Source organism: Ascidia mentula, chromosome 1, assembly GCF_947561715.1.
Source record: "Ascidia mentula chromosome 1, kaAscMent1.1, whole genome shotgun sequence".
NCBI lineage: Eukaryota > Metazoa > Chordata > Ascidiacea > Phlebobranchia > Ascidiidae > Ascidia > Ascidia mentula.
In genome coordinates, this window is record NC_138566.1 from 9750802 (window position 1) to 9770497 (window position 19696).

Sequence of the window (19696 nt, forward strand, 5' to 3'; positions counted from 1 at the left end):
GAATCTACGTCCAATCGTGTTGGTCTTTTTATTACTATGCGACAACGAATTAAAGTCCGATGTGTAAAAAAAATAGGTGTTAGGTAAAGGATGTCAATACTCAAAAACTGACAATACACGCTATCTCTTAACAATTACAAACTGTGTATATCGAGGTGTTTTGTTTTGAAAAATCCAATTAGCTTTGTATTTGGCCGTCAAAAACAACTATTTGTTAATATGTTCCACTTTTGAAATCAGCAATCCACAAGGTTTTAGTAACAAACATTTCAACAATGTAATAGGCTTTTTACAAGTGTTTTAACATAGTCTCGTTCCTATCAACTTATTGCAGCATTAAGTTTAAATCAGCTGATATACTGCCTACTTCAATTAAGGTAATTTATCAAGGATTACTCTTGTTAAAATGTCTGAAGAGGTAAGAGTTAGAGATATGAAAATGAATTTAAAAAGTATTCTAAAAAAAATAATTTTCTAATTTTAGGGCTGTGGAAAGAGAGAAAAGTATTGAAGCAAGGAAGCAAAATGCCGAAAATTGTAGACAAATATTTAACCGTAGCTATGTGCTTGTGCAAGTTTATTTGTTCCGTTTATTGTGTTTAGTATAGTTTATAAATGCATTTAGAAAATTCTAGGAACAGTAGTTTTGCCAAAATAGTTCTCAACAAGTTTATCCACATTTTGATCATGCTTACCTGGTCGTCTACAGCTTGTGTACAAGAGTATAAAGCTGGTTTGTGTGTTCTATTTGCATGGTGGTGTTATCATGTAACCAGGGATATTACGCATGTTAGAAATTCTACACTATCATGATTTAAATGCAGCAGACCAACGGTGAAACGTAAAAAGTTAATAATTTTATTCCGAGCATACCGGAAACAATCGTTGTTTTAAAAAACGGAAACCAGAATTGATCTTCCACCGAATCTTTATTTAGTTTAATGTGCATCGTAATCAGAAAATGGAGTAATTAATTACAACTAAATGTATATCATGCATTTTGCTATGAGGATGGAATGACGTCGATAAAATGCAACTACAATTCTTCAGCTATAATTTTAAACGGTACTGGTATTGTTACACCAATGCCGCTTTCATTAATCAGGCTCGGAAGACCATCTGGAGCAGGAAGAAAATTAAATTTCTGCACCATAGAAACCACAAACAGAAAAAGCTCGGTTTTGGCCAATTGTTCTCCAAGACATCGACGTCCACCAAGTGAGAATGGAATCACATACTTTGAACTCACAAAATTTCCATTCTCGTCCAAATGGCGTTCTGGCCGAAACTGGTCTGGATTATCCCAAAGATTTGTGTTGTTATGAACTGCCCACAGGTTTGGGAGGACCTTGAATTGTCGTAAAAGGTTTAATGTCGTTGTTCCACTAGACACACATTTAAATTCGTACCGTGGTATTTTTAGGAACATCATATCCACCAAGTTTTACATGTCCTGTGGTTTTGTGCATTAGACTCAAAGGAAGTAGTGTTCGATATCGATTCAATTCTTCAATAAACGCCATGGTGTAAGGCATTTTTGCTCTGTGCGACATGGCGGCAGTTCCACTATTTCCTGCAAATATACGTTAAGCATAAGCCGTGGTAATTGAGCTCAATGAACTGAAAACACAGCGACCATCTACGCTGGGGCTATTCCTAATTGAAAACACCGCAGTTGTCAAGTAAGTGGTAATTGGTGATGATATTAAATTTACTTCATACATCTTAAAACATTGGTGATAAATTACTGATTACAATGGTTATAATGAAAGGAACAGCAAAATATATATTGCATGTTTACCCAACACATCAACAATTTCCTTTCGTAATTTCTTCTGTGCTTCAGGATTATGGACCATTACTATCAACGCCCACCGAAGAGTACTGGTCGTTGTTTCCGTTCCACCAAGAAACATATCATAACAAAAGAAAACAAGCTTCCTTTCCTGCAAACGACTGACGTTAATTCTGGTGCACTGAGTAAAATTTTGTAAGGTGATCAAAATAAAAAGATTACCATGAAATATCCCGTAGTATCCTCATCCATAGAAATCAGAAATTTATCAATTACGTCTCTGGGATTATTTTTATCCAAGCTAGCTTTATGGTCGTCAATCATATCTCTAAACATTCCTAAAAAATATTTCAAGGTTAACATTCTATGGATACTGCGAGGACTAAAATAAAATGCACGTACCGCGCAATTCCAACGTGTCGTTTACGAATTGTTTCAAATTCGTAGAAAAGGGGGGGATATGTCGCAACCAACTCGCAAATCTGATGAGGGTGAGGCTTTTACTGATGTTGACATCATTAATGCTAAAAAAATAAAAATGCAAAACCATCCGTTTTATTTTTGTCAGTTTACATCGCACATCATCAAGCTAAAATATTACCTACAAGCTTTATTTTACCTTCTGTTGAGTAGAAGTATCATTCTTGCAAATATTGGGTCTGAGTATTCGAACCGTCTGCCAAAGGCTACACTGCACAAATTGTTCGAAACCGCTTTGTACATGATAGCCTTCAAAAAACGTTTAAAAGTATTAAACAAACGTTTGATGTAATCAGGCACAATAAGACGAAGTCATATTTGAATCTACCGCTATATCAAATGGTTTTTCATGTTGGTTTTGAATAAATTGGTTCAAATAGCGAACTTCCTCAATCACGCGTTCCTCCACGCTTTTCTTGCCCACTCCAAACCTAATATATAATGAAATTGCGCACATTTATATTATTTCAAGATGGTTCATACATACTCGCGAAGAGTAGAAAGGCCAAACTTTCTAGAAACTTTGTAGGCAGGCGAATAATCAGCATAGCCCACACCGTCGCTTATAAATTCGAAAAAACTGTTTGTCGGGCGGCCTGAAACCAGTTCTTTCTTTTGTACCAGCGCCTGAAACAAGCACATTATGGGCGATTTTGTTGACAAATGCTATGTTCATTACCGTACCTCTGTAATACTTTCATAGTCATTTAAAATCACAAAATCTTCCAATGCCATTCGTACTGACATAACTGGACCATAGGTTTTGCTCCAATTAAAAAACTTTGCTTCCGGGTCATTTCCAAGTGAAGGCAGAACTCCAACCACAGGAAAGCCTTTCGGTCCTGGAGGGAAGTTTTTTGGTCTCACAACTCTCATGCAGTAAACGGAAACAAAAGTCAATATAATTCCAATCAAAACTTGTGGTGTGAGCCACACCTCTGTTAGTGACACTAAAGTTTCCATTGCGTAAACAACCACCACCTTCGAACTTTTTAACCTCTCTCACAGCAGTTGCCGTGTTCTGCAAGATGGCATCAGCTGTAACAGCACGCTTCGCATCCGCAATTGTTATTAGTGCACGGGCATTTCCGTTCTGTTCACTGCATGTAGCTCGAGGCAACCATAAGCTACCAGTGGCTGTGCAAGCTCGGCTGACTAACAGACCGTTACAGTCTGTGAAAAAACGGACAATATATCAAAAACAAGACATTTCACCATTGCTACAATTTCGGAAACGAAAAACAAGTGCTTAATTTTCATTACGAATTCTGGCCGAAGGATATTGGTATTTACATGTTTATCAGTTTCTTCCAATGAAGAAAATAACTAATGTGGAGCCAATAATATGAATTGTGTATAAGCTGCAGACAGATGGCCACTGTTTCGACCTAAAAGGTCTCATCAGTGCAGCTGGTGTGACTATCAGACGACATTGCTGACCAAAGAAGAAAATAACGTTGAAGCTTGAATAAAAATGCATTTTCGAATGTTTTAATTGTTTTTAATTATTGCTGCCTCTCGGCGTTGTGCACAAAATCAATGGAAAAGTGAAGCTTTTTGTGTTTGATCACTACAGCACCAATTTACACAGTTTTATTAATAATCATCAGTATTTATTGATAAAAAGTGATAACTAGGACTGGCCTAGATTTATACTTAATCATCCAAGCAAAATGTTTTTTTTTAATATATATATTTCGCCTATGCGGCATCCTCAGTATTCTAAAAACAACAAGAGTAATCGTAGTGATTAGCATCAATAGCACACATCAAGACTAACATGTAAACACTTAACCTCCAGACCGCCACCCTGTGCCAAACCAAATGAAAAACACACAAGCATAGCAGCAGTTGAACGGTTGCAACGAAAAACTTTGTTGCGTCAGCGGTTTGCTGGCGGGTGTAAAGATAACATTTACAGGCACCACGCCAGATGGATTAGAACGGTTTAAAAGATTAAAATGTAAATAAAAATAAAAAATAAAACAACAAGAAAACGTTGTGTTTATCGTATCCTGGGCAACACCATGCGTTGAATGTTAATTGTTGCATTGGTTATGGCCTGCCATTCCGCCTCGCATACGTCAAGTGTTCTGCAGCAAGGTTGTTCGGCAAACGTTACGTAGTAGCATTTATCCAGGCTAAGCTTTGTGCTTAGCGCCGTGTTGTGCTTGCTGACGTAATGCCCAAAAAATGCAGCTTTATCGTCTTTGCTTTTGCATATCTCTGTGTGGGCTTTACCCCACAACGCTCTATGGCCACGCCACCTTGTGGAAAATGAATTTTTTGTTTGACCGACGTAGTTGGCGCCACATATCATACATGTGGAAACATATATGCCATAGTTTCGGCAGTTTAGCACTTGTGGCAGTTGGTGGTTTTCCGTTTTGGTGTTATCGTCGAGGTTTCCTTGACCACAGACTTAGTGCCTCCTCTATTACCGCACAGACGGCAGTGTCCACACGGCTGTGATCGTCCAGCAATGGGTGTATTGCCACTGTCGTGAGCAATCTCTCGGTACTTGTGGAGTGTGCTTTCCAAAGTTGCTGGTGTTTTGTATGTAATCATCGCCCTTGGTTTAAGTTCTTTTTCTTTTTGTGTAAGGCGTACAAGTTTTGGGAAAGATGTCGCCCAAACCAAAGGGGTTTTCGCGCTGTTTATTGGCTGTTTCGGGTGAAATCCATTTGCCATTCTTTCGCCCCTCGAAGTATGTTTTTGTAGGCTTTTGCAGGAAAACGCGATGATACACACTTTTTGCGGAGGTTATTAAGACTGGATAGGTAGTCTTCATCCCTTTCATTCAGTCTTCGTAGTCTAACTGCTTCACCATTCGCGATTGCCTGAAAGACTGACACAGGGTGATGCAAAGTGCCGTGGAGAAATTTTATGTGCATTGCCGTTTCTTTCTTTCTTGAAATCTTGTAGCACAAACCCGAACTGTGCGTCAAGGCTTGCACTTTTGCTACATCAAAAATGGCAAACTTGTCGTCCATGCCTCTCCAGTCGCGCGAAGGATGCGCAAAAGTGCCAAGGGCTGTCTACTCGATAGTTTCCATCACATTATTAGCCATTACAACAGATATGGGGGAACCCATCGCCGCCCGGAACACCTGTTGGTAATAATAACCAGGAATGGAAAAATAGGTCGCGTTTGAACAAAATTTAAGTCGTTTAAACAAGCAAAGTGGAAGTCTTTGCTAGGCCGTTTGGTCAGCAAAGTCATCTTATCGTCACACCAGCTGCACACCTTTTTGGTCGAAACAGTGGCCATCTGTCTGCAGCTTATACACAATTCATATCATTAGCTCCACATTGCTTATCAAAATTTAAATCCTTCTGAAATAACTTCCTGAGATGAAAGTGTTTGATCCTGAGGATAGTCGTCTGGTTTTTGAGCCTGCCATGGCTGTGGTGATTGCTTGGGATACCGGTACATTGGTGAACAATGACACTACATTAAAGGATACCATGCTTTTATGTTGCGCCAATCGTAAGCTCTGTACTTCGGCTGCAAACTCACCAAAAAGTGCGATTATTTTAGCAAGAAACTTTGCAAGCATGTATCTCGGGAACCTTTAAACGAATCAATTGGTCTTAGGGGTACGCCTGGCTTGTGTACTGTAGCAATTCGGGCTAGGAAAACTTACGAAAGGACAACAACTTATTTTAACTGTTTCGCCTCCAGCAGTGTTTCGTTTTGCCTCTGCCACGTGATCTAATTAGCGGTGTCAACGTGTTCTTCTTTCTTTTTTGTGCCCCCTGAATGTTTCAGTGTGTTTCACGTTGAAATTGCGCTACCAAATACTGATGAAGTCTCGCTGAATGGCAGACAAAACGTCGTAATAATATAACGTTGATTTTATGCCAGAAAATTAGTATATTTTAAATTATTACTTGTTTTGGCAATGTTGATTTAATGTGCAAACATGACGAAACATTTGTACAAAAGGTCGAAGAAAATTGATAGGTGAAATCAAGCACAATATTCCCAGAAATCGTTGCATTGCAGCCCTTTAAGGAAATCACTCTTCTGCCGTTTGGAATCCACGAAAAACTTAAGTCAATGCTTGCATTTTGAATTACAGTTCTTTAATTAATGTATAACGATGCATAGTATGTATGCTTGGAACGTTCGCAACATGTAACTACATGCCAAATCGTGGATGTTTTCTGCTCGTGTTGACGAACTTACTTTCTCTTGGGAAACAAATTTGACAAGAACATAAAAAACACGTCTCCCAGATTACTGATAATGAAGGGTACAGAGGACATCAAGAACTTTCATACAACAAAGAATACATTTCTGTGTGTGACGCTGGTTCGTTTTTTCCAAGTTACCATTGTCACCAAATACGTTTTCAAAACTGAGACATGTTCAGATAATAAAACAAATATATTACATTTTTTCCTGTTTGTTCTAGCCTACATAATAGTTGGTTCGGAAGTATGGTAAAAACCAACTTCACAATTCAAAGAAAATTTTACTCATCCAAATAAAGTGAGGAGAGATAAAAGTTTTTGGGTAAAACACTTACGAAAAATCTCGTAGGGAAACAGCTTTCCGAACATCAATGTCGCGTGGAATTAAAAATGAATTTCTCATGGAAATACGACTGTTTTACTTATCCCGGTTAAAAAGAAGTTGGTCCTTAAATGAAGAATTTTAAGTGATATCCAAGCAACCAGCCACGAATGTCGCAAAATGTCATGTCAGAAACACAATAAGTATATGCATAAGAGTTTAAAAAGTGGTGCAATTTTGTCACCAGGGATAATACGCATAGTAGAAATTCTACCATATCACGATTTAAATGCAGCAGACCAACGATAAAACGTAAACGTTCCACAGGATTATGATCCGTGCATACCGGAAACAGTGGTTGTTCCAAAAAAAAGGAAACCAGAACTAATTTTCAACGAATCTTTATTTAGTTTAAAGTGCATCGGAATCAAAAAATGGAGTAATTAATCACAACCGAATATATCATGCATTTTGCTATGAGGTCTGAATAACGTCGAAAAAATGCTACTACAACTCTTCAGCAATAATTTTGAACGGTGCTGGTACTGTTACACCAATGCCACTTTCAATAATCAGACTCGGAAGACCATCAGGAGCAGGAAGAAAATTAAATTTCTGCACCATAGAAACCACAAAGAGGAAAAGCTCGGTTTTGGCCAATTGTTCTCCAAGACATCGACGTCCACCAAGTGAGAATGGAATCACATACTTTGAACTCACAAAATTTCCATTCTCGTCCAAATGGCGTTCTGGCCGAAACTGGTCTGGATTATCCCAAAGATTTTCGTTGTTATGAACTGCCCACAGGTTTGGGAGAACCTTGAATTATCATAAAACGACAAAGTTCAACAGTGTTGTGTCACTAGACACACATTTTCATTTATACCGTGGTATTTTTAGGAACATCATATCCACCAAGTTTTACATGTCCTGTGGTTTTGTGCATTAAACTCAAGGGAAGTAGTGTTCGATATCGATTCAATTCTTCAATAAACGCCATGGTGTAAGGCATTTTTGGCCTGTGTGACATAGTGGCAGTTCCATTATTTCCTGCAATTATACGTTAAGCATAAGTAATGGTAATGAACTGAAAACACAGCGACCATCTACGCTGGGGCTATTCCTAATTGAAAACACCGCAGTTGTCAAGTAAGTGGTAATTGGTGATGGTATTAAATTTACTTCATACATCTTAAAACATTGGTGATAAATTACTGATTACAATGGTTATAATGAAAGGAACAGCAAAATATATATTGCATGTTTACCCAACACATCAACAATTTCCTTTCGTAATTTCTTCTGTGCTACAGGATTATGGACCATTACTATCAACGCCCACCGAAGAGTACTGGTCGTTGTTTCCGTTCCACCAAGAAACAAATCAAAACAAAAGAAAACAAGCTTCCTTTCCTATAAACGACTGACGTTAATTCTAGTAAACTGTGTAAAATTTTGTAAGGTAATAAAAGTGCGATTTACCACGAAATATCCCGTAGTATCCTCATCCATAGAAATCAGAAATTTATCAATTACATCTCTGGGATTATTTTTATCCAAGCTAGCTTTATGGTCGTCAATCATATCTCTAAACATTCCTAAAAAAAATTTTAAGGTTAACTTTCTATGGATACTGCGTGGAATGAAATATAATGTACGTGCCCCGCAATTCCAACGTGTCGTTTACGAATTGTTTCAAATTCGTAGAAAAGGGGGGGATATGTCGCAACCAACTCGCAAATCTGATGAGGGTGAGGCTTTTACTGATGTTTACATCACTAATGCTAAAACAATAAAAATACAAAAACACCTGTTTCATTTTTGTCAGTCTACATCGCACATCATCAAGCTAAAATATTACCTACAAGCTTTATTTTACCTTCTGTTGAGTAGAAGTATCATTCTTGCAAATATTGGGTCTGAGTATTCGAACCGTCTGCCAAAGGCTACACTGCACAAATTGTTCGAAACCGCTTTGTACATGATAGCCTTCAAACAACATTTAAAAGTATCAAACAAAAGTTTGATGTAATCAGGCACAATAATACGAATTAATATTTAAATCTACCGCTATATCAAATGGTTTTCCATGTTGGTTTTGAATATATTGGTTTAAATAGCGAACTTCGTCAATCACGCGTTCCTCCACGCTTTTCTTGCCCACTCCAAACCTAATATATAATCAAATTGCGCACATTTACGTTATTTCAAGACAGTTCATACATACTCGCGAAGGGTAGAAAGGCCAAACTTTCTGTAAACTTTGTAGGCAGGCGAATAATCAGCAAAAGCCACACCCTCGCTTAAAAACTCAAAAACCCTGTTTGTCGGGCGGCCCGAAACCAGTTCTTTCTTTTGTACCAGCGCCTGAAACAAGCACATTACGGGCGATTTTGTTGACAAATGCTATGTTCATTACCGTACCTCTGTAATACTTTCATAATCATTCAAAATCACAAAATCTTCCAATGCCATTCGTACAGACATAACTGAACCATATGTTTTGCTCCAATTAAAAAACTTTGCTTCTGGGTCATTTCCAAGTGAAGGCAGAACTCCAACCACAGGAAAGCCTTTCGGTCCTGGAGGGAAGTTTTTTGGTCTCACAACTCGCATGCAGTAAACGGAGACAAAAGCCAAGATAATTCCAATCAAAACTTGCGGTGTAAGCCACAGCTCTATTAGTGACACTAAAGTTTCCATTGTACAAACAACCACCACCTTCGAACTTTCTAACCTCTCTTACAGCAATTGCTGTGTTCTGCAAGATGACATCAGCTGTAACAGCACGCTTCGCATCAACAAACGTTTTTCGCACACGCGCATTTCCGCTCTGTTAACTGTAGCTCGAGGCAACCAGCAGCTTCCATCGACTGTGCGAGCTGGACTGACCAACAGACCGTGACCGTCTGGTAAAAAACGGACAATATATCAAAAACAAGACATTTTAATATTGTTACAATTTCGGACACGAAAACGAGTACTTAAACTTATATACAAATTCTTGCCGAAGGATGTTGGTATTTACATGCTTATCAGTTTCTTTCAACGAAGAAAATATCGTTGAAGCTCTAATAAAATGCATTTTCGAATGTTTTTGATTGGCGGCACAGTGATGTAGTTCTTATTTGTATCAATAGGGTTCAATCAAGAACATGATCCAATAATTTTTCTGCAGTTTTCTGCTAAATTATTTGCTTGAAACTATCTAACGAAACGAAAATGTGTGAATTTCCTTAAGTTCCTTAGTTCCTCAGCTCCGCAAATTAGTGTGAGTTTCCTTAGATTCCTTAGGTTCCTTATTCCGTAAATTAGTGTTACCCGTTTATGTGCAGGAATAGGTACGTTTATGTTAGTATTCCAAAAAGCTCCGTGGTACAAATTGTGTCGTTTATCGGTATAAGGTGGCAGTATTATTTACAGGACAATAATTCTAATGTGTGCAATACACGCGATTACAAGCGTACCATGGTGTCCTTTCTAATTTTAAATCCGCGGACTTTCAGAATTTCAGTAGTTAATAAGGAAAGCTTGTAATGGAGTCAAAGTGCGAATACGACCATCAAAGCATTGAGATAAAACATCAGTGTCCGGTCCTTTCGATTTTCATACACCCACCCTTTCGTAATTTTTCCTGGTGTAGTTTTTTTCTGTGTTTCCGGGTAATGCAGCATGGTAATAATTAACCATCGCACAGTGCTGATCGCTATCTTAAATGCATCTAATTGCCGCACATGAAAAAAGTTAAAAAAAGAAGCAGTTTTAGTAAACAACAAGTCGCATCGACAGGGGGGAGTCGCGACGTGCAAGGCATATGGCGTATCAAGTGAAAGGAAATTACGCGGCAGCTTTACTAGAATTTGTTAAGGCGTATAATTTATAGAACAACCAGATAACTGTCAATGTTTGCACAACCGTAAAAACATTGGTTTTCTTTCGCACGTTCAACGTTATTCCTGCATTTCTGCCCTAAATCGAATGTCATCTGAACACAAGTGATTACTGCATCACATTTTTGTAACAATAAGAGAAATATGCTCAGACGAATTCTTTTTTACAACAGTATGACAAAAAGACAATCATAAAACAACAGTACGACAAAAAGAAAACCGTAAAACAACAGTACGACAAAAAGACAACCATAAAACAACAGTACGACAAAAAGACAACCATAAAACAACAGTACGACAAAAAGACAACCATAAATAAATTCAGAACTAAAAAAATTCAATTTTTCTGTAAGCAACGCAATGTTAAATCTGTGCGTGAACATGCAAAGTGGTAACGCGCAAATCAAAAAAGTTCAAAATTGCACAAATATTGTTCATCATAACCATACACAATTGTGAAGATTGTCAAACACGAAGAACAAGTACACAGGATACTGAGGAAAACAAGTTAAGTTGAGTGTACCCGTTACAACTCACTTGCAACCACATCGAAAGGACTAGGAATAAAAGCGCCTGCGTTGCTGCCAGCTTCAATATCTGGCAAGCCACTGGGAGCTGGTTGAAATTCAAACTTTTGCACTAGAGAGACGAGAAACAAAAATACTTCCATCCGGGCCAACTGTTCACCAAGGCAATGGCGCGGACCCATTGAAAACGGAATCACGTGCTTGGATTTAGTAAACTGTCCACTTTCGTCTAGGTGGCGCTGCGGGTCAAATTTCTCCGGATTTTTCCACAGAGTGGGATCGTTGTGAACAGCCCAAATGTTGGGTAGTACCTACGAAAACAAAATTAACACCTTGCAGCAAAAACATTTAAACTAAAATGTGTTTGTAAGTGTTTCTGGGAACATACCGCGGTGTTTTTTGGTATTTCAAATTCCCGAATTTTCATATCTTTGGAAGTTTTGTGAGGAAGGCTCAGTGGAACTAAAGTACGGAATCTGTACAGTTCTTCCATGAAAGCATTTGTGTATGGCATCTGCCCTCGATCAGCCATTGTTGGTACTGCTTCCGTGCCTGCGGAAACAAACGTGGTGCTAAATTACAGCGATAGTATGACATAAATTATGCCATTACATATAGTTGCTTAGCCCATTAATACAACCAATATACGTGAATTTTGAAGAAACTGTTCTTTTGGCATAAAAGTTACGAGATTTTTTATTACAACAGACGTTTCGTCTAAAATACGTGATGTAAAAACTGACACTTGTTTTTTCCTAAACGTTGAATTTCACTCACCTATTACGTCTATTACTTCCTGGCGTAGTTTCTTCTGTGCTTCTGGATAATGGAGCATGGTGATGATCGCCCACCTTAGAGTGCTGGTCGTCGTCTCAGTTCCAGCAAAAAAGAGGTCGTGACAATAGTGGGAGAGCTGCTTTGCCTGTAGCCGATCAATATTTTTTGTCAGGGATAACTGCTCATTGGTTTCCAACTTTTATAAACTCGTGCCGCACTCGTTGAAAAGTTATGACGACACAACAAAAAAACACCCTTTTCTACGATACAGACACATACGTGTATCCCACAATAGTTTATAAACACGCATATAACATAGAAACAAAAATTCAAAATTTTTTTTTTAAATCAGGCATATAATTTGGATGCTAAGTAAGCTGGCGACGAATCAACATTTGGCAATGCATTGCAACCTTCACTCACCGAAAACTGGCCATCTCGTTCTTTCTGGGCCGAAATGAGATAGGCATCAATAAAGTCCCGAGGGTTATCGACGTCTAAGGTTTCGCTGTGCTCGTTGATAATTTCGTTCAAGGATTCTGTTTCAATAATTGTCACATAAGAAACCTTAAACTTTTGCTAATGCAGACATGTAGTACCGTGAACTTTGTGCATATCGTTTTGCACGACTTTTAAACCGGATGAAAATGGAGGAATATTTTTCAAGAAAGGTGCGAACCTGACGAGTCCTGTCAACTTGCTTTCATCTGGGTCGGAAAGTCTAAAGTGAAAGCAAAGAATACGGACGGTTTATTTAAATGTGACACACTCATTTTGAATTAAATGTACATTTGCTTACCCTTTTGTAAGGTAGTAGAGAAGTTTTTCGAAATTTGGATCTGTATATTCAAAGCGTTTTCCGAAAACCACGCTGCAAATGTTATTTGAAATTGCCTTGCTCAAAGTTTTCTGCACAAAAAAGCGTATTTTTCTTTAAGTTGCTTTGGGATCATTGCGGCAAATTATATCATTGACTAATTAACAACACAATTGTTTACCTGAATATCAAAGGGTTTTCCTTCTTTCTCTTGGATGGATTTATTTAGGTAATGGACTTCTTCGACTACGCGATCTTCCATACTTTTTTTCCCCATTCCGAATCTGTATGAAGTAAATTTTTATATGGTTTGCACGTTTTCAATATTATACAATCGTTAAACTTACCCTCGCAGCGCCGTAATGCCGAACTTTCGTTCACTTTTAAAGTAAGGTGTGTAATCCATAAGCGCCAAGCCCAGTCCATTTTCGGTAATGGTATCAAACAGGGGATTTCGTGGACGACCGGACATAACTTCTTTGTTCTTCACCAGACCCTTTAACAGAAAAAAACATTGAAATATTTTCATTGAGAAAATATATTTCACAACGTGGGTCACTCCCTCACTTACCTCCGTAATACTCTCGAAGTCATTCAGAACTACAAAATCGTCAAAGCCCATGCGAACTGATATGATTGGTCCGTACTTCCTGCTCCAATCCCGCATCGTCTTTTCAGGCGATTTGCCAAGAAAAGGTACAATTCCAAGGACAGGTAAACCCCTTGGTCCTGGGGGATAGTTCTTCGGTCTTTTCCACAAGTAATATGCGCATAACGCAACAGCAACGCTTACGACCGCCTGGGTCACAAGCTGGGTATGATATTCTTTTGTCGGTTCCATTCTTTAATCTCAGTAGATTCTGTAAGCCACACACATATTGTATTTAGTGAACGTAAAATCAGTGCAAGTAGTAACTTTACCTTGTAATTCGTTGCTTCAATAACCAATAAAAAATCGAAGGTTTTTCTTTGGTTTTAAGTCTTTAATATTTTGTAAAATATGGTTTGTGTGCCGGCCGTTCCAGTTTATATAGGCATCGTGATGCGGTATGTCATCAGCCGAGGAAACGACAACGTTTATGACGTTTCACCCACATACATTGATAATGTGCTGTATTTCGTTGGTGGACTTTGGTCGCCGCCCGGCGCACAACAACTACAAACCGTCTGCCTGAAAACAAGTCGTGACGCGAAAAACCAGTGACGCACAAACTCGTAGGGGAAATTATGCGGCGGCCACGTTGGAGGTTTTGAGTATCGACTGTAAGTAAAGGGGCTTTTCTCAATACACGCGGCACGAACTTGTACAGCGCAGAGTTGGCTTAGTTTTGCGGGCAGAAATTTTCGCTGCGGGAAAATTTGGTGTAAATTTAGCGATTTTCTCTTATAATGTGTGTATTTTATATGAAACAAGATTGGTGTGATCTTCGACACCTAACAGTATCTCTTTGACGAAAAAGGTACAAGCACATCATAAGTTTAGCTGTTTAGAAAACCCACTCTAAATCGCCTGATTTTTGCGAGACTATTACACTGTGCGTTGCGCAACAGTCGGATAAGGTGATGACGTAGGCACAGTTGTGACGTCGTAAGCAAAACTGTTGCGCCACTCATCGAAAGAAAAACGCTCAAATCAATATCTGATCTAAGAACGGTTTGTGAATGTAAAAAGAAGGAAGAAATTTGTGTCGTTGATGTTTATCAATCAACAATAAATGGTAACTTGCTTCACTCCAAGTTCGGACTAGACGGCCATCTGTACATTAACATACAGTGTTACAAATTTAACCGCAGTTTAAGATGCAAAAAAAAGTCGTTGACAACACATCGCACACATGTGATCCTGATCTCCTGCACAACCGCAAGATCCACTATACCGTTCACACGGTTGTTCGCACAACGCATGACAGTGTGTAGAGTAATGACTCCCTTCCTTACATCGGACACCTTGTTGGGTATCAGAGAAACGGTTTCATTAGGTCCGGGAATGCCTTTAATAGTTATTGTTATGCGTGCACTCATTTCTTGTGCATTGGAACATTACTCAACAACCGGTTCGCTTTCAGAATATACTGGGTCAGCTAAAGTTTTTTTTACCTACGGTAAATTTTAACGTCGAACAAACCCTACCCCGGACTTATTTTATTTTATTTGTGTCATAATATAAAATTTCACATTCTGAAGGCTGTCCTGGCGTCAAGTTGCTTTATTTTGAGGTTAGGTTCATGAGAGAAAAATATGCGCCGATGCAAGGAAAATTTTGAGATCACATCAAATTGTAGAGGGGAGAAAGCTCTAGCAGTAGAAATTCCCCAGTTTTAAAGCAAATAATGTAGCATCAGGCACCAATTTGATATTTCTCGAACACACCTTGTGAGGCCTGATTTAGGCTTGTGAGGATGAAGTAGTGTGAGGATGAAGTAGCTTGTGAGGACACTGTATTTGCTATAATCTCGCTATGCAATAACACTTCCACCGACCCAAGTATCTTTCTCTCAACCAAGAAAAAAACGTTTTGGCGTTTATTGACGCAATAGATCCATGTGCATGCTACGTAAAAAGGTTTTATACATCAAATGTTTTCACTTGTAGGTAAACCTACATCTTCGACAGAAATAACAAAGTCAAAAGAAAATATTACAGTCTTTCTTTTGCCACGATTTTGTAAGGAAGTGCGGTGAAGACTGTGCCGTTCGACCCCTTTTCAATGTCCAGAAGATTCCCGGGTTCAGGAAAAAATTCGAACTTTTGTATCATTGACGTCAGGAAAATGAAAAGCTCCATTTTGGCAAGTTGTTCTCCTACGCAATGCCGAGGTCCAACAGAGAAAGGTATGACGTAATTAGATTTGACGAAATAACCTTCAGCATCTAAATGACGTTCGGGTTTAAACTTCTCCGGTTCATCCCATAAGTTGGGGTCGTTGTGAACTGCCCAGATATTCGGTGCCACCTGCGAAACAAATAATTTACAAAACAATACACGAAATACAAGAGCTTGCAATGAAAACGATACATACTGTGGTTCCTTTTGGTATTTCATATCCAGCAATCTTAACATCTTCGGATGTGCAGTGAGGCAAACTAAAAGGCACCAATGTCCTGTATCTTTGAACTTCGTGAATAAATGCCGACGTGAAAGGCATATCGTCTTTCATTGACATTGAAGGTTTACCGCTTTCACCTGTAGTATTTTACATTAGTTTCCCATCGTGACAAACTGTTCTTAAGTTGTATGGTCGTCCTACCAATTACTTGCATAACCTCCTTGTATATCTTGTCTTGGGCCTCAGGATGGTGAATAAGACAAAGAATCGCCCAACGCAAAGTGCTAGAAGTTGTCTCTGTTCCAGCCTCAAACAAGTCCCGGATGTAATGAAGAAGTTGCAGATGCTATAATCAAACATAAGGTAATAGGTTACTCGTATGATCCAACATAGTTTGCAATTTGAAAAACGATTCATTCATCGGAAAATAGAAAATATATTACCGTAAATGTTTCTTTGTTTTCATCCATTTCAGCAAGAAATGCGTCAATAAAATCACGCAGTTCGTCGTTTTGAAATGTGGACTTGTGTTTTTCTACATCCTTTTCAAATTCACCTGCATACATTAACATTTAAAGCATATAAAAGCAAAGAGGAATAATGCTTATGACCGGGACTCACCGACGATGTGTTTGACGTCACTTTTCAGCTTAGCGACCATACCTGAAAATGGTGGAATGAACCGAAGCCCTGGCATGAAGGAGAGGGTTATGAAAAGGGCATTCATTTTCGGATTGTTAAACCTAAAGGACAATATTTATATTTTAATTTATCGTACATATTTAAATAACTATAAATCTGCCCATGCAAATATTAACATCGGCATGCACATCAATATACCAACCAATTATCCAATTCTTGAAGAAGTCCATTAAACCATGGATCATCGTAGTGGAATCGTCGTCCAAAGACAACACCACATATAACATTTGACACCGTGTTCGCCAAGATTCTCTAAAACAGTTTCAGACATAATTTCGACTGAACGTTCGTATTTAACGACAAGCAAGTGGTCCAACGAACCATAAATATCTTAATCAAAGCAATCGTTGGTTCTTACTGTTATCGAAAATGGTTTTCCCTCTTGTTTTCTTAATTCTTCGTTCATGTAATCGACTTCTTCAATGACACGATCTTCCATGCTGTGTTTCCCCATTCCAAAACTGATATAACATAGAGTTGTGTAAGGTGAATCCAATTTAATATTCTGATTTATCACCAAAGTTTAAGGAGGCACATGGTAGCCTAAATACAAGACTTCTCACCCTCTCAAGGTCATGAGACCGAACTTTCTCTGGATCTTCCACTTTTTTCCATAATCGAGAAAACCCAGTCCGTGACCTTCCGTGAGTTCTTTGAAAAACACGTTGTTCGGTCTCCCAGAAAAATATTCACCAGATTTTACAAAAGCCTGTCCAGAAAAGTAAATTTCAAATATTGGCAATAAATAAAATCTAAATTATTCAAACCTGCTGAATAGAATCGTAATCATTCAGAACAACCCAATCCTCACGTCCGAAACGGGTCGTCATGATCGGGCCGTAAGTTTTCCTCCACTTTGCGATAACTCGCTCGGGATAAGCGTCAAGATATGGGATGATCCCGACTAAGGGAAATCCCCGTGGTCCGGGTGGCATTTTCTTGGGTCTTCGGTACCAATAAAACAAGCCCAGCGCCACCACTAGGCAAACGGTAGAGTATGTGAAGTCAAAATATTCAAACATTTTTGAGGTTTCTGCACTGCTGCTATGAAAACCAAATAACACAGAATTTAACAACAACACAAATCCACCTTTAAAGCTGCTATGCCTAATATGTAGCATCGCCATGTACTATACTTAAAACTGTGCATACTTAACAACAACTTTACCTCCAAATAAACACACTAAAGTAAACATTGTTTCGAGGCAGGAAATTCAGAAGGGGAATAGGTAATCAACAGATTGCACACACAACGTCACGCACTGTGCAAGCACAGGTACAGTCACCACGCATGCACATATATCTGTTAAAGTAATACTCAATAGCCAGCCCGAAGCATAATTACAGCCTGCTGCGTTGTGTTTTTGGTACACTATTTCTCAGGCAAGCAGCATCAACTTTTCGTATTGACTTTGTCACACCCGGGCTTCGAGCAACTGGTTTATATACGTTGCAACTCAGCCCGAGGTCACGAGACAAACAAGGAAAACGTGCCGCGTCTCGTCCGCAATACTATAGAGGTGTGTTGTGGGCGTCGTCATTATACCTCATTATGTTGGTATCTGGGTTTTTTTTTTGTGTCATTTGTCTGTCATTGACCCAATTTTTTTAGAAATGTCACAAAAAATAAAAGCCATTTTGGACACAATGTCCCAAAGGAAATTGGCTGGTAGATTATTCAAGTTGCTTACATTTTTGCAAACAAAAGTATTATGACGTAAATGACCAAAATAAATTGAAAATGTCCTAAATTTTTGCTGGCATTTCGGTCATTTGACAGAAATTTTTTAGTGAAAAAAAAAACCCAGGTTGGTATTCTTTATCAACGGCCCTTTGTGGGACTCCCCATTTTTTTGAAAAAAACAAGAGTTTACGCTTGCCCATTTAAACAGTTATTACGTATATCCATGCATGGAAGCGCCTCGAATGCACTTTAAATAATAAACACCACAATTTTGATACAATCACGTGTTTCAATTGCAAGACTAATGTTTCCAAGCAACTCTAAGCATTGACAAGTTTCCTTTTTAAAAATCTCAATTGGATATTTAAGTAAAATTTAATTCTGTTATGAAAGCTAGATGTTATGATTTTTCATTTACCATCAGACTGTCATTCAACAGAGGTGACGTCATATCTTCCAGCGTGTAACCGACTTGTTGGAAGTGTGGCGCCACGCACGATGACGTGTGGCTGGTATGATGCAATACGAATGATCGAAACATGCACAACTGAAGTCATGCTGATGTATAAATGGTATATTTAGTCTGCTACACATAATAAGCTTAAACATATTTCCCAGTTAATTTAGCAGAAAAGACTTGAACCGTATCTCGGAAAAGCAAAAGTATTCCAAACACGCCAATTTTTGTTTGAACAATGTTTCATTTTGGGGGGTCACAAAAAAACGTAAAGTCCCGAAAAAGTCACAGATTTGTTTCCAAAATACGATGTAATGAAGAAGTCGGAATATGCTTGTGTGTTATCGACCGCAGTTCTGGTTTGTCGAATTAACACTGATATTCAGTAGTTAGTAGTTTGCCTTTCTTTATTAGTATTGCCATACTTGCGCTACAACCTTGTGCGGGTAATGACAGAACACAATTCCATTTAAACTTCTTTCATATTATGAAAAACATCTATAGACGTTAAAAAAAAACGGTTACATAGATAGGTCCTCTATCTCCACCACACGGATATTATTAAAAACTATAGCTGCATCACGTCGATTTTTTTGAAATATTGCTTTAGCTCTACCATGCGGATGTTATTAAAAATAATCCATTAGCTCCATCACGCGGGTGTTATTTAAAATAGCCACCTTTTAATATTTGGCGCCTTGCAGTGAGCTGTAAGTTTATTCTGAAAGCTTCTCTAACACACCGAGCAACTCTGTGACCATTATGCAATTTCCTTCAATTCCAATAAACTTCCGCCTTTTCTGAAGGGATGGATTTAGGTTATTTATGTGCACTCGATTAGAGAATGAACATTACGGCTCACAGTTTCAAAAAAACATCTTGTTCGTGGCTTTCTGTACCGTTTCGACTTATTTACACTACTATATATACTTATAGATCAATGTGAGGAAAATCTATATGTAATACGTCTGTATTGCCACTGTGCAATAACAGTTCCAC

At 38.5% G+C, this 19696-nt stretch overlaps 4 protein-coding genes across 5 annotated transcripts; all 4 read right to left on the reverse strand.

The window, feature by feature from the left end:
- Window positions 1-1036: 1036 nt before the first annotated feature.
- LOC145910177 (cytochrome P450 2U1-like) lies at window positions 1037-9543 on the reverse strand. The gene is made up of 9 exons (XM_082997246.1): window positions 9222-9543; window positions 9025-9164; window positions 2604-2706; window positions 2415-2524; window positions 2198-2319; window positions 2018-2133; window positions 1802-1946; window positions 1410-1573; window positions 1037-1348 (listed from the first exon to the last, which is right to left on the reverse strand). Exons 1-9 carry the CDS (start codon window positions 9498-9500, stop codon window positions 1037-1039), a joined length of 1491 nt encoding a protein of 496 aa, XP_082853372.1. The 5' UTR covers window positions 9501-9543.
- LOC145917809 (cytochrome P450 2U1-like) lies at window positions 6660-8396 on the reverse strand. Of its 2 annotated transcripts, none has more exons than XM_083003096.1 (4): window positions 8280-8396; window positions 8066-8220; window positions 7684-7847; window positions 6660-7616 (listed from the first exon to the last, which is right to left on the reverse strand). In XM_083003096.1, the coding sequence occupies exons 2-4, from the start codon at window positions 8121-8123 to the stop codon at window positions 7305-7307; spliced, it is 534 nt and encodes a 177-aa protein (XP_082859222.1). In that variant the 5' UTR covers window positions 8124-8220; window positions 8280-8396; the 3' UTR covers window positions 6660-7304. The 2 variants fall into 2 exon arrangements, with proteins under 2 accessions (XP_082859222.1, XP_082859221.1); XM_083003095.1 differs by having other exon boundaries at window positions 8066-8210; window positions 8280-8390.
- Window positions 9544-10839: 1296 nt separating the features above from the next.
- LOC145917808 (cytochrome P450 2U1-like) lies at window positions 10840-13818 on the reverse strand. The gene is made up of 10 exons (XM_083003094.1): window positions 13730-13818; window positions 13380-13668; window positions 13156-13304; window positions 12990-13092; window positions 12791-12900; window positions 12591-12712; window positions 12415-12530; window positions 11992-12136; window positions 11603-11766; window positions 10840-11525 (listed from the first exon to the last, which is right to left on the reverse strand). The coding sequence occupies exons 2-10, from the start codon at window positions 13647-13649 to the stop codon at window positions 11214-11216; spliced, it is 1491 nt and encodes a 496-aa protein (XP_082859220.1). The 5' UTR covers window positions 13650-13668; window positions 13730-13818; the 3' UTR covers window positions 10840-11213.
- A 1627-nt stretch (window positions 13819-15445) lies between these two features.
- Window positions 15446-17578, reverse strand: LOC145910264 (cytochrome P450 2C23-like). Its single transcript, XM_082997366.1, has 9 exons — window positions 17324-17578; window positions 17120-17265; window positions 16915-17017; window positions 16699-16808; window positions 16476-16597; window positions 16298-16410; window positions 16056-16200; window positions 15828-15991; window positions 15446-15760 (listed from the first exon to the last, which is right to left on the reverse strand). Exons 1-9 carry the CDS (start codon window positions 17576-17578, stop codon window positions 15446-15448), a joined length of 1473 nt encoding a protein of 490 aa, XP_082853492.1.
- Window positions 17579-19696: the final 2118 nt, after the last annotated feature.

Bases quoted from the DNA above. Each gene is read 5' to 3' on its own strand.
- LOC145910264 (XM_082997366.1), bottom strand. From the start codon at position 17,578: ATGTTTGAATATTTTGACTTCACATACTCTACCGTTTGCCTAGTGGTG. The intron at 16,809-16,914 runs GTAAGAACCAAC...AAACTGTTTTAG, and splicing joins GAAAACCATTTTCGATAACA to AGAATCTTGGCGAACACGGT. The intron at 15,761-15,827 runs GTATGTATCGTT...TTTGTTTCGCAG, and splicing joins AAATACCAAAAGGAACCACA to GTGGCACCGAATATCTGGGC.
- LOC145917809 (XM_083003095.1), bottom strand. From the start codon at position 8,381: ATGATTGACGACCATAAAGCTAGCTTGGATAAAAATAATCCCAGAGAT. The intron at 8,211-8,279 runs GTAAATCGCACT...AGTCGTTTATAG, and splicing joins ATACTACGGGATATTTCGTG to GAAAGGAAGCTTGTTTTCTT. The intron at 7,617-7,683 runs GTATAAATGAAA...TGATAATTCAAG, and splicing joins ATGTTCCTAAAAATACCACG to GTTCTCCCAAACCTGTGGGC.
- LOC145910177 (XM_082997246.1), bottom strand. From the start codon at position 9,500: ATGGAAACTTTAGTGTCACTAATAGAGCTGTGGCTTACACCGCAAGTT. The intron at 9,165-9,221 runs GTACGGTAATGA...TGCTTGTTTCAG, and splicing joins ATTATGAAAGTATTACAGAG to GCGCTGGTACAAAAGAAAGA. The intron at 1,574-1,801 runs GTAAACATGCAA...GTATATTTGCAG, and splicing joins GGAAATTGTTGATGTGTTGG to GAAATAGTGGAACTGCCGCC.
- LOC145917808 (XM_083003094.1), bottom strand. From the start codon at position 13,649: ATGGAACCGACAAAAGAATATCATACCCAGCTTGTGACCCAGGCGGTC. The intron at 12,901-12,989 runs GTAAACAATTGT...TTTTTTGTGCAG, and splicing joins GAAAACCCTTTGATATTCAG to AAAACTTTGAGCAAGGCAAT. The intron at 12,531-12,590 runs GTACTACATGTC...TTATTGAAACAG, and splicing joins CGATATGCACAAAGTTCACG to AATCCTTGAACGAAATTATC.